At 31.4% G+C, this 11252-nt stretch overlaps 1 protein-coding gene across 2 annotated transcripts; it reads left to right on the forward strand.

The window, feature by feature from the left end:
- The first annotated feature begins 1080 nt into the window (after positions 1 to 1080).
- Hrg (poly(A) polymerase hiiragi) lies at positions 1081 to 8758 on the forward strand. Of its 2 annotated transcripts, none has more exons than XM_070313044.1 (12): positions 1081 to 1572; positions 1700 to 1965; positions 2082 to 2325; positions 2598 to 2702; positions 2784 to 2934; positions 3009 to 3220; positions 3392 to 3689; positions 4189 to 4365; positions 4434 to 4555; positions 4696 to 4854; positions 4922 to 5026; positions 5509 to 8758. In XM_070313044.1, exons 2-12 carry the CDS (start codon positions 1748 to 1750, stop codon positions 5560 to 5562), a joined length of 1845 nt encoding a protein of 614 aa, XP_070169145.1. In that variant the 5' UTR covers positions 1081 to 1572; positions 1700 to 1747; the 3' UTR covers positions 5563 to 8758. The 2 variants fall into 2 exon arrangements, with proteins under 2 accessions (XP_070169145.1, XP_070169152.1); XM_070313051.1 differs by having other exon boundaries at positions 1721 to 1965.
- The last annotated feature ends 2494 nt before the right edge of the window (positions 8759 to 11252 follow it).

Consider the following 11252-nt stretch of genomic DNA (forward strand, 5'->3'; position numbering starts at 1 on the left):
TTTGTACATTTAACATTTTAGAAAATCGGCGATAAATAACAAAGGATAAAATCAGTTCGATCATCTGCGGATGAAACAAAGACGAACACAGTTGACGATTTATGATTAATATAAAATATAAATATTTTAATTTTATAAACACAAAACAGCAACGAAATCTTATATTTCAAATAACTTCAAATCGAGTTTTAATTCTAAATTAAAATTTTAGTCAACAAAATTTGAATTTATCCTAATCAATAACAAATCGATCATTTCCAGAATATTCTAAATGTTTTCGAATAGAATCGATATATGTTTAGAGATTCGATAAACGTGAAAGATTGAAGAATAAGAACAAATTATTAGTGAAAATGAGAAAATACTTAAAGTATATGTGCGTTATATATATTATACCAGAAAGAGAGAGAGAGAGAGAGAGAGAGAGAGAGAGAGAGAGAGAGAGAGAGAGAGAGAGAAAGCACACACATATATCCTTTTTCGCTTTTCCTTATTTTATCATATTGTTTTAATATGAAAGATGTCATAATTTTGTGACAGCAAAATGCGCGAAGCATGTGTATAAACTGAGAAAGACATGTAAAACACTCTTCGTTTTCGTGAAAATGGAAATGTGTAAAGAGATATCTTGTTTTCGTAGCGAATGCGATAAATAGAAGCAAGCGTATCGCTTGTTTTACCGAAATCAAACATTGTTTCTTTCTCCATAGAATTGATAAACTTTCGATAAATGTGAAAGAACAATGTTGAAGAATAAGTAACAAATTATTGAAAATGTTAAAAATATATATGTATTATGTGTATTATTATTTATTATACCTGCAAGAGAGAAACTCAAACCCGCCCGAGGCCGCCGTCTTCTTCGCGAAAAAGGCTTACCAACTTTTGAGAATCAAGCAAGTCTACCAACCGCGCTTCTCAATTCCGACATCTACATTCATTTTCGGAAATCACGTTGATCGGTCATGGTCGGTTACATGTAATTTTTCCATTCTAGACATTTCGCGTATTTTCTGATTGTTGCAGTGCAGAGCCAAGCGAAGCGAGCGCGATCAGCCATGTTTGTATTGTATAGTGAATAGAGTTGTGGGTGGTACGCGTGGTGCGATAGGTGCGGGGTATACGTGTTGTCCATTATTTTTCGCGTGTGTGATAATGCTTGCTTATTTATTTACGTAGCGTAACACAAGGGCAAGGAGATTCTCGCGTTCGTCGACCGATGCGACGAGAAGAGCACTTTGAACGAATTTGCGAACCTGCGGGGATCGCGCGTCACCCGAATCGAGATCCCGCGAGGCGTTCGCATTAGCCAATTGTTCTCCTCGTTTCCGTAGAAATTATTTACGTACTATTTAGATTAGAAACGCGTTAACTATCCTAGTCGCGATTCAGATATTTGAAGGAGCGCGGTATCCTGTTCCAGCAAATCTCAAGCGCGATTCAATCACGCTATCCCGCATTAACGTGGTGCAATTTTGCGCGTTTTATAACCTGACAACACGAGCGAAGTACCTTCGTCCTGTGTATTTTATTTATCATGCTGTTGCATCTTTGACGAAACATTATCAAGCGGTAAGGCAGTCTCTTCATCATCGTCATTTAGTTTTACATTTTTATTGACTTGATTCTCTTACGCAATATGCAAAATATTATTTTTCTTAGAAATGTGTATAATAAGAAAAATGATTGTTATTTACAGCAAGATATATACATTTCACAGGTGTATACTTAAATAAAGGATACTACAATGTGGCAAACGCAAAGTAACAATTCCAATAATTCCAATCCGAACTCTACATCGGGTGAGAAGAACAATTTACGTACTCTGGGTATGACATCTGCTATCAGTGTAGCAGAACCTAAACCCATTGATATTATCAGAACTAACGAATTGAAGGAGGCCCTTAAACCCTATAATGTTTTTGAATCTGAAGAAGAATTGAATCATAGGATGGAGATCTTAAGGTACTTTTGAATTGTAACTATATAATATAGTTGCGTTATTAGAATATTTTTAATTTTAATGAGAGAAAATATATATACAATATATAAATTATTAAAACTTGCTTATATTCTTATAGCAAACTGAATGCGTTGGTCAAACAGTGGATAAGAGATACTAGCATAGCTAGAAATATGCCACCTAATGTAGCTGAACAAGTCGGTGGTAAAATATACACATTTGGTTCGTATAGATTAGGTGTACATCACAAAGGCGCCGATATTGATGCTTTGTGTGTTGTACCACGTCACATATATAGATCAGATTATTTTACATCTTTTTTTGAATTACTGAAGATGCAAGAAGAAGTTACAGATTTAAGGGTAAGTAGCTCAAAAATCTAGTATATGCGGTTGTTTCCTTGTTGAATATTTATTTCTTTAAGGAACGCTCTTATATGTGTATGGTAAATGTATTTTTTTATTTAATGTAATACAAATATAACAAAAATTTTTTTTTATGTAATCAATATATAAAATTTAATCAGAAAAATGTATATATATATATGTGTATACGATAATCTCTAATGTATATTAAATTTCTACTTAATCCTGATTTAATCAATAATATTTACAATATTTATGATATATTATAGGCAGTGGAAGAAGCCTTTGTTCCAGTCATAAAAATGAATTTTGATGGTATAGAAATCGACATGTTATTTGCAAAGTTAACTCTTAAAGAAATTCCGGATTCGATGGTTAGTAATGTTTAATACTTATATGTAAAATTACTTTTACTACGTTTTAAATTTTTTACTAAATTTTTATTAACTCTACAGGATCTCAAGGATGACATGCTACTCAAAAATCTTGATCAAAAGTGTGTCAGGAGTCTCAATGGTTGCAGAGTAACTGATGAAATATTGCGCTTAGTACCTAATATAGAAAATTTCAGATTGGCCCTTAGGGCTATAAAATTATGGGCGAAACGTAAGATTACATAATATTTTTATTTATAATAACCAAATGCATATTTTATTCTATATCCACTTTTTCATTTTTAGGACATGGCATATATAGCAATGTCTTAGGTTATCTTGGTGGTGTATCCTGGGCGATGTTAGTCGCTCGAACGTGTCAGCTTTATCCTAATGCCGTGGCTGCAACTTTAATAGAAAAATTTTTTCTTGTATTCTCTCAATGGAAATGGCCACAACCGGTACTTTTAAAACAACCTGATAATGTCAATCTAGGTTATCCAGTTTGGGATCCAAGAGTAAGAAATTCTGCTTTTATATTTTGCAAATAAATATCGCTTTTAACAATATAAATATCAAGAAAATAATATATTTATATAATAAAATTTTGTGTGCATGAAATATATAAAATCTTAAATCTTCTTAATTTTATCCATCTTGTTTTAAATCTTTTATTCATTATTTTTTAGGTAAATGTATCAGACAGATATCATTTAATGCCAATAATTACGCCAGCATATCCTCAACAAAATTCTACTTTCAATGTATCCGTGTCTACTAGAACTATCATGCAAGAAGCGTTTGAAAATGGACTAGGCATAACTGAAGAGATCATCATTGGTAAAGCAACGTGGGATAAGTTGTTCGAACCGCCAAACTTTTTTGGAAAATATAAACATTATATTGTATTGTTGGCCAGAAGTTCAAGCGCGGAAGATCAACTTGAATGGTGTGGTCTTGTCGAATCGAAAATACGACATTTAATAGGTAACGAAATGAATAAATACGTTTATAGGATTGTACATGTATTTTCATTATATTTTTATAAAAATGTTTTGTTCATATTTTATCACATAATTTTAATTAACTTTTAACATTTGCAGATGCAAATTGAGATAATAGATTAATATAGTATATTATAGCAATGCATGTAACTTTTTTAATTCAGATTAATGCACTAAAAATTGAATTAGTTATAACTATTTAATATTTTGCACTTATATAGTTTTCCTGTCGTTTTTATTTTATCATTTATCACATATTAAACATAAATTTTTAAATAAGTAGCTGCAAAAGCGCTATATAAACCAATAAAAATACATAGAAAAAGATGAAACAAGTAATTATTTATCAGAAAAATGAAAAGTAATTGTAATTAGTGGATTAATCTGTATTTGTAATGATAAAATGTCTTAAAATTATGAATATATATATATACTAACAATTCGTGGATGCCAATTTGGCAAAATTATAACCCTTCATACAGGTACATTGGAGAGAAATCCTCATATTACCTTGGCACATGTAAATCCAGAAGCGTTTCCACCATTAGATCCTGAACCAGGCAAGCATTGTTCTATGTGGTTCATCGGCCTGTCATTTGCTAAGAGTGAGAGTCTCAATATTGATCTCACATATGATATCAAATCTTTTGTGGAAACAAGTAAGTTGATTATAAATTATACATAAATGTAAAAAATATATTAACCACATATTAATATTTTATTGCAGTTGAAAGGCAAGCAGAACAAATAAATATGTTGAAGGAAGGAATGTGGATTGAGGCTAAACATGTAAAACGGAAGGACTTGAATACTTATGTATCTTCAAGTTTAGTAAAAAAAGAAAAGAAGGTAAGAGTATATTCTTATATACTTGAGAATTTTGTTATCGTTGAGTATTAACTAAACTTTACTGTATAGTCTGTATAATCTATTCTTATAATGATAGTATATTTTGTAGTGTCTAATCGCGCTCGTTATAATTTTCACAGATTTCTGGTAGTGTGCATCGCAATGGCAATATTGCTGGAAATGGGAACAGTGGTAGTGTATCGCCACGGACCCAAGGTGATACAAGCAAAAAGAGATTATCAGATCAGACGCTCGATACATGCGGGAAGAAACGAAGAGTCAATGACGCAGAAGAACAAGTATGTAGTACATACCATAAAGAACTTTTTTTTAATTTTTCACATGTGTTCTAATCCTCTTTTGTAGACAGAGAACACATCGTTAGTGGTTCAATCTTGCGGAGAAGATAGCAATTCAGGCTTCAGCATGATTCAGGATGAATACAAACAGAATCTATCAACTACTAAGGACGTAAGACATTATACATATAATGAACAATAATCAATCTCTCCCAAAAACAGGATTAGATAATTACATATGAATATGAAGCAATATATATAGTAAGTGAAAAATTCAAATTTATGATGAAATATTTCTATTTCCACATCTCGCCAGGCAAAGGTAAAACTGAATAGACGCATGGTAATATGTAACAGTTTTAACTGTCTTTTTCTTTAGTCAATACATCTGTTAATATATTTTCTTCTTATTTCTGTTACATGTAAAATCCTAAAAACATTGGAAATGTAAACGTTCATTAACATTTCAATATTTTCAAAAAAAAAAAGATATGCATAAAATGAATATTAATGTTAAATAGCTTATTTCTTGTCTATAAAGACAGCTGCATTTGCGAATGCGAATTTTAGCGGACAGAGATGTATTAAAATCTCCAATATTTTATTAACAATTAATAATAGTATTTATTCTTCCGTGATGTATGTCTGTTATAGGAAGGACCTACTGGGGCATCTACAGTAGCGCAGGAGGGATTTGTATGCACTTGATGACCACTGCGGGATTATCTTACGCCAATCCACAGATGCTCTTCTGGGCCATCTAGACTGTAAACGTTTCTACGCAAACCATCCACTGCCCACTGTAAGTCCTTCGTTTCGTAAAAGCAAAATAATGTCACGTAATGGAGGAAGCTATCCAGGTGGAATCAATCGATAGACGACTGTTAATATGTTTGTGTAACAAACGCTATAATTAATAGTATTTATAAAAGAAAAAAAAAACATCGACACAGTCAATGGGAACAATTACGCCGAATGTTCACGCGATTGTGCCAGTGTCTGTGATGTTACTTATATCACTGGAGATATATCAGATAGGTTTGAGACAGATAATTGAAGGAACTTGTCACCGCGAGAGTTAAATTTATTATCGCGCTTGGAAACAAATCAATAATCATACTTTTTATATTTCCTTTTTGTATATATTGATTACATTACTCTTTTTTTATCGATAAATACTTGAACAAAAAACTTAAGATTTGATAATACCTGATGTAATATAATTTTACATAATTTACATGACGAACAGTAATATTTCGGTCGAGAAAATTACATGTATGGAAAATTCCGTATTCATGAATGTTTCCGCATGTTAAAAAAAAAAAAAAAACAAAAACAAAAAAAAACAAAAAAACACGAAAAATAGAATATATTCTTATATAAAGTGCATTTTTGTAATGCACAGTGGAATATGCTTTAAAAATACATATGTGTATCGTTTAGTTATATAAGTAGTTGATATATACTTTACTAATATTAACGCAAATCACACACGCCGTGATCTGCCTCTTTAGCGATTTACAAACAGTACTTTAGCGTTAGCGTTTCAATACTGTTTGTACTAGACATAAACTATCATTTACGCGATACTTAATACTATTGCTATTATTAAATAAGGATTAGATATTCCAACGCAAGTTGCAGAGAATAGAATATCTATACGTAAAGCTCACCGTTTATAAAGAAAGATGCTATATATATAAAATGGTTTGCTTGAGATGCGTCACTTTTCGCTGTGTAAGTGTAATGCAACCGCATTACAAGAATCACCGACACTGGCATAAACCCGAAGATGTTTCATTTGTAGAGTATGTACGTAGATAATATTTGTTTTAAAAAAAGTAAAAAGAAAGAGACACTCGCAAATGAAACGTCGCAAATAGGCCATTGACTACCTTGTTGATGATTATGTTGCGTAAAACACACCTTTGTACGGAGCCGTCTTTTAGTTTTTTTTTTCTTCTTAGAAAAAAAAGTTATAGCTTTAACGAATTAGAAATAGGCTGACAATTGATTGATTGGTGATTCATTTGTCATCAACTACTGAGTTTTTTCAGGTATTCGACTCGCCTTTGCTCCCAATCTCGGCTCCCATTCTCAGTCCTGATCACCTCTTTCCTATTACATAGTCTCGATTTATGTGTTAAAGGCATGTCCACTATCGTATGCTACAAGGTATTTGATGTTCATTCTTTGTGGTATTTATAAACGAAACTCATGAATACTGCAATGTGTATGCAGAAATCAGGTACTTGTAGAGTAATATTTGCCAAGTCGAAGATTTGAGATACAATTTCTCGAATATCAGCTTTTGGAAAAAAAATATTATCCCTGTTTTACGGAGAATCACAACCAATAGCGTACGATTCGATTATTATATCTTGGGACTTTTGTAATAATACAGTACGCGCGTACAATTCAGTGGGACTATCATAGTTAAATTTTACGTACAATATGAAAAGTCTTAATTGTATTATGATACTTTGCAAGTGCAACGATTTAATGGATTAGATTAGGAGAATCATTCCGTTACTTGTATATACTCGTAAATGTGCTGAAGTGATAAGTTTCACTCTTTCAGAGTCTGTCTTGTCAAGTCATTTTATTTATTGATCGAAGATATATACATTTTTCTATAAACTAAAAGAACAATAATAGTGTTGCCTTATTTCATCGCTTTTTTTGTGAATTCACACCAATTTCACGTTTAAATATAAGATGAAGTATATTACAGTATCGTACACACACACTCTCACATACACACACACGCGCGCGCGCGCAAAAAGGACTAGGCCAGTTGTTTTGATAGATCACAAAACCTTTTGCTTTCCACGCGTGTTAATGTTAACATGACATACTACGAGTAATGCAACACGGTCATCTTTTTAGATAGCTATGTATGAAACGTGTAGAGCGAATTCATGATTGTACGCGCTAGAATCCATCTTCAACCGAATTTGTTATTATTATTATTGTACGGTATACCGTGGAATAATCGTGCTTTTTCTAATACGATCGTATCATATCGCCCTCTTATATAGATTCTATGCAAAAAAGAATATTTCTATATAGATGTTTTTATTCTTCGATGATTATTTTGATTCGCACGCGCAGATGAAGTCGGATCAATTTATGCGAAAATGAAAGATTTATTTCTATATAAGAGATTATGTAAGATAATACAAGTGCATTATTGCAATCGATTTCATTCATTTCATCCCGAAAAATATCGCATACAAATTTTTCAACTTTTTCAATTGCAGAATCTTCTTCCTCCAAAATCAAGTCTCAGGCGAAAGATTTAATATTTCTATTTTTTTATAAATTACATATAAGCCTAGCTACATGATATATTGTTGCTACATAATTATTTCCGGAATTAAATATGTGTTATTTATTATATTTATGTGCATAAAAATGTCTGTTTGTAGAAAAATTCTTTATGATTATATTATATTAATTTACAATTTATACGGAATAGTATGAAGCTTTGACTCATCATCAACATATCACTAAAAAATTGAACACATTTTTTCAAATAAAAATGTTTCTAATCATTATATTTTTTTAAATTTCTCGCCTGTTCTTGGTAGGAGATTCAGAATGCACTTTATATGTAAAACTCAAATAATCAACAGGGTTTCCACATTATTATTAATCTTACGTGTTAATATACAGTTCTTCTAATTTATACGACTGATATGTTTGGCTTGGAAAAGAGCATCCGTCATTGCCTTCTAACAAATTAAATATTTATCCATTTTGACACAAAACTCAGTAAAATTTAATAGAAAATGTATGCATATATACATACATACATAATTGGAACTAACAAAAGTTTAATTTGTGGAGACGCATAATGTGCGCTTTTAGCATATAATGATTAAATTCTGCGAAGCATATTAATCACAATGCAATATATATATATATATATATATATATATATATATATATTTTTTTTTTTTTTTTTTTTTTTTTTGCTGAAATAGAAAGTCATTTTAATTAATTAGGCGCTGTTATATAAATAAGAAATATATATATTTATATATATCTTATTACAAGATATATATAGATAGTATAATAAATGTTAAGATCTTTGCATTTTTTCGTCCATGCTTATCATTTATATTTTATTAAATTTTGACGAATTACATAACACAGTATTGAGAATTTCATAATGATTTATGAATAAGCATGCAGAAATTTATAGAAATTTTCTATTCAAATAAATTTGGGACATAGTTTCTTAAGTCTTTTGAAATGAACGATTTTTTAAATTTCATCTGAATTTATGTTGCCGCATTCCAGTTACTACGATCATTATTACTCATATTAGTATATTATCTAATAGTTATGATTGTCACAGGTTTCACAGTTAATCTCCATTACAAAAATACAGGATACACTCTTTAATAACGTTTTAATTTTGTATGATTCAGAGCAAGTCACACATTCTCGATCACAAATGCCATGACATCCCATGACATTTAGATCTGCCAATGGAGATTGCCATATTCAATAGAAATGGATTCCGATTTTCCTTGTTATCGACTTTTATTACATTAATTCATCCTCTATGTAAAGTATTGTAGCATTCTCTCTGGCTTAAACTCATTAACTAGTCATCTATATATTTCCGGCGTTAACGATCATTGTCTTTTAAATTCTAAGGTTCACGGAGATCGTACATTGCACAACTTAAGGAAGATAATTTAAACGCGTGATAAGAACATGCATCGTTGTTATTATAATCAGAAAAAAGATGGAATATTATCGCCGAGAATCGCGATTAGTGAACATCAATGTTATCCTTGTATGCTCAATCTTGTCGCTTTTTTCTTGTTGTCATACTGTCCAATTCGTACCTCTTTCCCTCTCTCTCTCTCTCTCTGTCTCTCTTTCTCTTTCTCTTGGGAATAGCTAGACATGTCTATAGCACATTTTCCATTCTCATATAATCTTTCCCTCTCTTGAAAACCACCATCGTTGATCAACGTGGGCATTTTGCAATTTCGATAATAGGGCAAAGGGATAACAAAGAAGGGGAACGCGGTCTTTCTCTCAACCCGCAATTTTATCTTTTATTATATATGGAAAAAAGAAGGAGAGAGGAAACATACGTAAGTGAGACAGAAATGCGGGAAATATGCTGAAGGAAAAACAGGCGCGTAGATTTATATGCAAAATCAATCGTTCATTGCAACGGGCGATTCCGTCGCGCTTAAGATCTCATGTCTTTATATCACAGCTACCGAGAAATGATGTTGTAAAAGGAAACAAAAATACGTTCTCGAAAATTACTCGAAACTGCGCGCAATATGCAGAAATCTTCATAGATTTATAATACGCGAATATAGTAGCCGCGTATACAATCTGAAAAACTTATCTTCAACATATATGATACAAATTAAAGTTTGCATACATCGGGATCGTATATATACATGACAGTAATTGTTTATGTCCGATCCACGAGATATATCTCACGAAATACGCCGTCAGCATCCACGATTTTTTTGGAGCGAAAGAGAGAGTATGCAATTTATTTTCGGAAAATATTCTCGCGAAAATTTCTCCAACCAAATTGCATGTCACAAATGTACAGTGTCATTCGCATCGGCATATAAAATAGATCGTGAATGCTGTACGCATTATGCACGCGTAAGAATCACCATAAAATTTATCGCGCATCCGCAATTGGCAATAGCATTAAAAAAAATTACGGGAATATACATAATTTGTATCCTCGATCATTGTACACTCTCTGTATCCTTCCTGAATAAACAGAAATAAATTTTTCTTTCAACTCCTTCAGCCAAAACGGAACGTGGTTATCAGTCGCGTCAAGACGAAACGATGATCCGGAAATTATCTTGAAATGATGTTGAATGGTGAATTGTTTTCAATGATGTGTGTGTGATCGTTCCGTCTTGCCGCGATCGATAGATTATTTTTCTCTTAACTATCCTGTCTATTATCCATGATTTTATAATAACTGAATATTCCAATCATTATATAGAGTCTATTATTATTGTCAATCTTTGATATATTTCTTTGATTTTCCCATTTGAGGGACAATCTTACAGTCATTTCAGTTGTCAATCATCGATAATTATTGTCAAACGAGTTATGGTAAGTCTTGTATATGATTTACTATATGATAAAAATAATATTTATTGTAAATAAAACTATGATATGTATAATTATTCTTTCGTAATATAATTAAATTAATTATGAAATCAAATTCCAATTCATATAATCGCTTGCGCCTAATCCTAAAGCGCGCTCTGAAATAAAATATATTGAATAATATCTTTTAATATAGCTTGGATCAAATTTTTTTTTAAATTATATTCAAAATTGTGCAAACCCGAAGAATTGAATATATTGAATATATATCT

Source organism: Polyergus mexicanus, unplaced genomic scaffold (genome assembly GCF_030449975.1).
Source record: "Polyergus mexicanus isolate NDT 795.1 unplaced genomic scaffold, iyPolMexi1.0 SCAF_2, whole genome shotgun sequence".
In the NCBI taxonomy this organism is placed as follows: domain Eukaryota; kingdom Metazoa; phylum Arthropoda; class Insecta; order Hymenoptera; family Formicidae; genus Polyergus; species Polyergus mexicanus.

Excerpts from the sequence above, each read along its gene's own strand:
- Hrg (XM_070313044.1), top strand. The coding sequence starts at position 1,748 with ATGTGGCAAACGCAAAGTAACAATTCCAATAATTCCAATCCGAACTCT. Across the intron at positions 3,221-3,391 it reads ATCCAGTTTGGGATCCAAGA|GTAAATGTATCAGACAGATA; the intron begins GTAAGAAATTCT and ends ATTATTTTTTAG. Across the intron at positions 5,027-5,508 it reads ATCTATCAACTACTAAGGAC|GAAGGACCTACTGGGGCATC; the intron begins GTAAGACATTAT and ends TGTCTGTTATAG.